The sequence below is a fragment of the Spea bombifrons genome, chromosome 1 (assembly GCF_027358695.1).
Source record: "Spea bombifrons isolate aSpeBom1 chromosome 1, aSpeBom1.2.pri, whole genome shotgun sequence".
Classification (NCBI taxonomy): Eukaryota; Metazoa; Chordata; class Amphibia; order Anura; family Pelobatidae; genus Spea; species Spea bombifrons.
This window is the reverse complement of record NC_071087.1, coordinates 47,991,119-47,997,489: the sequence shown is the minus strand read 5'-3', so window position 1 is coordinate 47,997,489 and position 6,371 is coordinate 47,991,119. Positions and strand designations below refer to the sequence as shown.

The 6,371-nt window shown below is 43.1% G+C and overlaps 1 protein-coding gene across 1 annotated transcript; it reads left to right on the top strand.

Moving 5' to 3' along the window:
• The first annotated feature begins 691 nt into the window (after window positions 1-691).
• Window positions 692-5,542, top strand: CISD2 (CDGSH iron sulfur domain 2). Its single transcript, XM_053461559.1, has 3 exons — window positions 692-901; window positions 4,215-4,429; window positions 4,816-5,542. Exons 1-3 carry the CDS (start codon window positions 799-801, stop codon window positions 4,903-4,905), a joined length of 408 nt encoding a protein of 135 aa, XP_053317534.1. The 5' UTR covers window positions 692-798; the 3' UTR covers window positions 4,906-5,542.
• The last annotated feature ends 829 nt before the right edge of the window (window positions 5,543-6,371 follow it).

Sequence of the window (6,371 nt, the reverse complement as noted above, 5' to 3'; positions counted from 1 at the left end):
TTTTACTAAATTTCTCATTCTAAATTTTCAGCTAATCATCCAACTATGGTATCAAACGAAAGCTCTATCTTTCCTTGAAAAAACAATATATAGTTTACATGGGTACACTATTCACAGGAACAGAGAATAATCGCTAAACCGACATACCCCAAAAATGGCAAAATTGCTCTGGGCTTTGAGGTACCAAAAACCCCTGGGATTGAAGGGGTTAAACTTCAGCAAGTTGTCTTTACCATGTCTATATGCCTAAATGCATTGAGTTGTTGTCATGTTATTGGCTGATTAGCTATTTGTGTTAACAAGCAAGTGTACCTAATAAAGTGGCCAGTGAGTGTAGACTGATGTCATCACTTGTATGTATTTGTATGCATTTTGTTTGTGCACGTTTACCTCATATCCCTAATACTTGGCCAAAGATGGATGTTTGTTTTAGGCGGTAGGGCGTTTTTCAAGACTTCTTGACCTACATATTGTATTTTTTGTAGCAGAGTAGAGGATTTAGAACACAAATAACTTTTCATTTGCACAATTACATTCTCTGCTGTTTCTATAGAAAACTTTGATGCTTGTCTACAGGAGATACAGTATTACACCGCCAGCATTCCTCCTCACGGCCACCGGGTGCTGCTCGCTCTTACCCAGCAAGCAATGGGTACCGTCGCTTGGAATGAGAGAGAAGGAGGAGCGGCGCTGTCAGGAGGAGGTCCGAAGAGGTCACTGGAGCGCTTGGCGCCTCCAGGAAGAAGAGTTCTTTCCACACAGCTCTTCCATTGAGGCTGGTGTCGCTACGAAGAAGCCATGGTGTTGGAGCAAGTAGCCCGTGTTATAAAAGTGCAGCTACCGGCTTACCTGAAGCGGCTGCCCATACCGGACAGCATCGCTGGCTTCATCAGACTGACAGGTAGGTAGCAGGCGTGTGGGTGGCACTGCTCAGGCCTGCAATATACTGCTTTATTGCTTCTTTGCGTGTTCTCATGTTGTTCCGTGTGTAGTTTTCTGCGGCCGTGCAGGGAGGTATGTCCGGTGCCGTGTTACACAGACCGAGTTACATCTAGATATCTCCACCAGACATGTAACGGAAACATGGTAGCGATTGCCCTGGAAGACCTAAGTACGGTATTATCTCCATACGGTGGTGAGGGCCACAGGCTTCCTTCTTGGAACGCCAGCCCCTCACACAGGTGGCCAATTGTCCCGCCAGAACTGAAAATCTCACAGGTTCTGTAGCATTATATTAATATTCCCCTGTCCTTCTGTCTCATTCCCTCTGAACAACCCAATAGATTGTAAGTTTATAGGGTTAGGGCCCCATTCTCTTTCTCTATCTATATGTCTCAATGTGTCTTGTTGCACATTATTTTTTGTTACTTATTGTAACAGCACTTCATAATTTGCAGGGGGGCATATAAATTAATGTAATTCGTTGGGTTTTAGTTCGTCAGTTAAACATTTTTGATAACAATAACTAATAGGGACAGTTTACTGCCCTAATAATATTTATTAACTTAAATATGCAACATTGACATAATTTAATCTTTGGTAGGTACACTAAAACACAAAAAGAGGGCTAACGGTTAAATGTTCAAGCTGGAGTCTTTATGGTGTAAAATGCCCCATGTCATGAAGGGGTTAACTGCGGTAATGTACAAAGTGGCACAGCAATAAATTGTGTGTTTTAGGTCGTATCGGCCCAATAGGCATCCTTTAACTGCAGGCTGCTGGGGTAATATATCAGAATAAAAGCATGACTGGGGAAGAAAAAAAGAAGAAAAAAAAAAAAGCTCGCTCCTAGATCCAAAGCAAATTGGTCAACGCCATCTGTGTAGGACAGCAGTGACAGAATGTAAAATCTGCCTAAAGTGTGACTCTTCAAGTAAATGTCTGTGGAGATTTGATTTATGTACTGTTGTGTGTTTGCAGATTCCCTTATTATTAGGAAGCAGAGGACTTTCTGTAAATTGTGCGTTTTCTAATTTCACGGGGAGGAATAATCATGCAGATCCTGAGAATGGGAAATTAGAACGGCAGCTCCAATGGTATACGTATAAGGTAGTTTGTAATCCGTATATAAGCGGACTGTCAAATGGAGAATTCTGGAAAGTGACAGATTCATATTTTCTCAAGCTTCAAATCTGTCAGGGCAAGGATGTCTTGTAGAAGGAAGTCATTTTTTGTGTCTACATGCAGTCTTGCCCAAATGTGACCCTACTCTGTGCAGCTGTATAGAGGGATGGGACCCCCTACTCTGTGCAGCTGTATAGAGGGATGGGACCCCCTACTCTGTGCAGCTGTATAGAGGGATGGGACCCCCTACTCTGTGCAGCTGTATAGAGGGATGGGACCCCCTACTCTGTGCAGCTGTATAGAGGGATGCGACCCCCTACTCTGTGCAGCTGTATAGGGGGATGCGACCCCCTACTCTGTGCAGCTGTATAGGGGGATGCGACCCCCTACTCTGTGCAGCTGTATAGGGGGATGCGACCCCCTACTCTGTGCAGCTGTATAGGGGGATGCGACCCCCTACTCTGTGCAGCTGTTTAGAGGGATGCGGTCCCCTACTCTGTGCAGCTGTATACAGGGATGCGACCCCTACTCTGCAGCTGTATAGAGAGATGCGACCCCCGACCCCTACACTGTGCAGCTGTATATAGGGATGGGACCCCTTACTCTGTGCAGCTGTATAGAGGGATGGGACCCCCTACTCTGTGCAGCTGTATAGGGGGATGCGACCCCCTACTCTGTGAAGCTGTATAGGGGGATGCGACCCCCTACTCTGTGAAGCTGTATAGGGGATGCGACCCCCCTACTCTGTGAAGCTGTATAGGGGGATGCGATCCCCTACTCTGTGCAGCTGTATACAGGGATGCGACCCCTACTCTGTGCAGCTGTATAGAGGGATGCGACCCCCGACCCCTACTCTGTGCAGCTGTATATAGGGATGCGACCCCCTACACTGTGCAGCTGTATATAGGGATGCGACCCCCCTACTCTGTGCAGCTGTTTGGAGGGATGCGCCCCCCCTTCTCTGTGCAGCTGTTTGGAGGGATGCGACACCCCCCCTTACTCTGTGCAGCTGTATAGCACGACCTGCAATCCCCAGATGTGTGCATGACAAGGTCCCCTGCAGGTCAGTATTCTTCCTCTACTGACCCCTTGCCATGTCTCTTAACATTAAGAAAGTCATTACTCCAGAGGCTGGATGAAGGAAAACTATTCACTGACTATTTTATTCTGTTTAAAACACTGTTTAATTCTTTTTTGTGTATACTGTAAGTTATTGGGTATAATACACACAATTTTCTTCATTCTCAGGAGTCCTGAAAGTGTGGGGGCCGTGTTATACCGAAGTTTAAAAAAACAAAACAAAAATGTACCCGATTGCAACACTTTCAGTGCTTCGTTCCTCACGTCTGAGATTTTATGGTACAATATTCTATCTTTCACAAGACTCACCAAAAGTACAAAAAGAAAGTAATCATCGAGTCTTGGGGAGAAGTATTTTAAATTAATTAATCTGGAGGACCTCTACTGTTCTATGCATTTCTCCATTCTGACAACCTGTCAACAACTTTTTACTTTTTGCTCTGACAAAACATTAATTGTTCTCTCTAGCATGCAAAGCTGATAGATATTAGCAGCTCCGGCTTTCACACGTAGAAACAACACAAACGCTTTTTAAAAAGCTTTTTTTTCTTGTTTCTGTGGCAACAACTTCTCCAATCTGTGACCATGTGACAAGCGTCCCTTGAAAAATTACAAATGAGGCAAACTTCGATGTGATCAGAGTATTCTTTACGGGGAGGGTTGGGCATTCAGCAGAACTAGGGACTATGTTTCTGGCGCTGTAGTTACACAATTTTTTTAATTATACAGAGCAAGGCCCAGACGTTTGCTCCAGAAGTTGCCCAACGCCTTTCCCGCATCTCCCATTTCTCCATTAGGTTGAGTCATCTACTGATAAACTTGGTCTGCTCTCAGAGTTCTGTCATCCTAGTCCGAGCAATCCCCCCACTTGCCATGGGCCCCCAAATAGATTGTATGTGTGTTTTATGTTTATTTTTGTCTGTTGTGCCACAGAACTCACTAAAAATAATACGATTCCAGAAAATGTCTGTACATACTGATTGCATACTTATGAACAATGCTTAGATGTTAAGAGAAGGGAAATTAGCATTGCTGATACACTGAATCCTAATTAAATCTTTTTCTTTAAGTTTCAGAATGGTTGCGACTATTGCCGTTCCTTGGTGTCATGGCACTGCTTGGATACCTTGCAATTCGACCGTTCCTGACAAAAAAGAAGAAACAAAAAGACAGCTTGATTAACCTGAAAATTCAAAAAGAGAACCCAAAGGTGGTGAATGAGATAAATATAGAGGATCTGCATCTTGCTAAAGCTGCCTACTGTCGATGCTGGCGATCTAAAACTGTAAGTAGTTTATAACCTTTGAAGCCAACATTCCCAGACACCAGCCAGCAATTAGTCGTTCAAAAGATAGACTGTCATTTGCAGTTAGGAGCTTGAGGGGAATGGAACAGGTGACTAGTGACTGCCTGGCATGCATGGATTGACTTTGTGCATAACATTAGGGTTTCTTCGTTAAATGTAGAGTTGGTAGGAGAGTTTACAGGAGGGCTGTGAAGTTTGACTTTGCTCTCAACCCCTTGACTTTGCTATACATTATGAAGGCACGTGTTCAGTAAACCTTGGCTCTTGTGAAGAGCTTGGCTGACCCTGCACATGTATGATGAAGTTTTCAGTTATTCCGTTATGTCATGAAACTAAAATCATACATATTTTTTCTTTTTCTTAAGTTCCCAGTTTGTGATGGCTCTCATAACAAGCACAACGAGGTTGTGGGGGACAACGTGGGACCATTGATTTTAAAGAAGAAAGAAGTCTAATGCATCTCAAGTGGATTCATCTTAGAACCAGTGTTCCTGGCCATTGTGCAACACCAAGCTTGAATCAGTAGTGGTAGCACGTGTCCGGGCTTGGATGTTAATCACGAATGCAGGTCCTTGGTACATGTAAATGGCCTATTGGTACAATGAAAATACATTGTTGCGAAAAGTTTTTGTTTATCTCCAGTGTTACTCTATACCTGTGCCTTGATATGAGATGGTGGATCCCATCTTTGTTTGAATATTGCTGTCCCAGACCCCTAGTTTTATGTTTTTGAATTTGTATTGCTAGACCCTCACAGCTTTTGCCATAGTAGTAATTCATCTTGAACTAAAAGATGCCTCCTTTTCTCGACTCTGTGATATATTGTTCCATACGATGGGAACTAAGAACTAGAGACTTTATCTTTTTTAACACCTGTGTGTATTTTATGTATGTTTGCCAGGATTTCAGTGTCGCAAAGACTTGCATATAAAGTGTTCATATTCTTGATATACTGGTGAGAGATACAGGAACCAAATGATAAATGGACCAAGGACATCCGGGAACTTCTATATGGCAATGCTTTATAGGTTACTGATTAAAAAGAATATAGTATACATATTTGGAAATATTAAGTAAAGCTTTTTGATCTAATTCCCAATTTCGTTCTTTTATTTTTATAAACATACACAGATTTAGCGATTTCAGCGTAACTGCTCTTTATACAAAAATACAACTGTTCCCCGCAGGCTTCATAAAGTTTATGAAGAGAATGTACATTAAAGGTTTTACTTTTTTTGTTTACCCGCACATTTTATTCATAATTGCAAGTAATGTTGAGTAAACATGCCCACCTTCTGCATCATTAAGTGGTGTTACGCAGTAGCCTGGTCACCATCGTTTAGTGCTCCCATGGATTTAGCATTTTTGAATTTTTATGGGCCAGTATATAGTCAACTCTTATGCATCCCTCAACCTGGAATAATTACACTATCACTTATGTAAATAAAGTGTTAATATATTAAGACACACTTTTTATAATTGCCTTTTTATAATGCTGCTTTTTATGAGTAAAATTAAAAATGGTGATTAAAATGATTAACTGGCTAGGGGGCGTGTCCTGGAGCTCGACCAAGATGGCCGCAAGTTAAGTTGCTCCTGACTCACCCGCCGAGATTAACAGCTTTTCACAGCGATTCCGGACATTTTTTGGATCCCTTCTCGGCAGACAACGATGCCTAAACATCCCCCAAAAGATACATCGGCCGCGGTTGCTTCTTACTTTCGGAAGAAGGATTCCGCTCCACCACGTGCTTCCTGCGGCCCGGACCCTGGGGATGATGACTTAGACGCTCCCTGCACTAAAAAAGACATTGCAGAACTTACCGATCTTCTTCGTGCAGTTAAGCAGGACCTCCATCGTGACATCAAAGATGGTTTGGCGACCCTGACGTCGGAGGTACGAGATCTGCAGTCCCGCACT

Coding starts and splice junctions, on each gene's coding strand:
- CISD2 (XM_053461559.1), top strand. CDS start 799: ATGGTGTTGGAGCAAGTAGCCCGTGTTATAAAAGTGCAGCTACCGGCT. Junction 902..4,214: donor TGGCTTCATCAGACTGACAG/GTAGGTAGCAGG, acceptor TTTTTCTTTAAG/TTTCAGAATGGTTGCGACTA. Junction 4,430..4,815: donor GATGCTGGCGATCTAAAACT/GTAAGTAGTTTA, acceptor CTTTTTCTTAAG/TTCCCAGTTTGTGATGGCTC.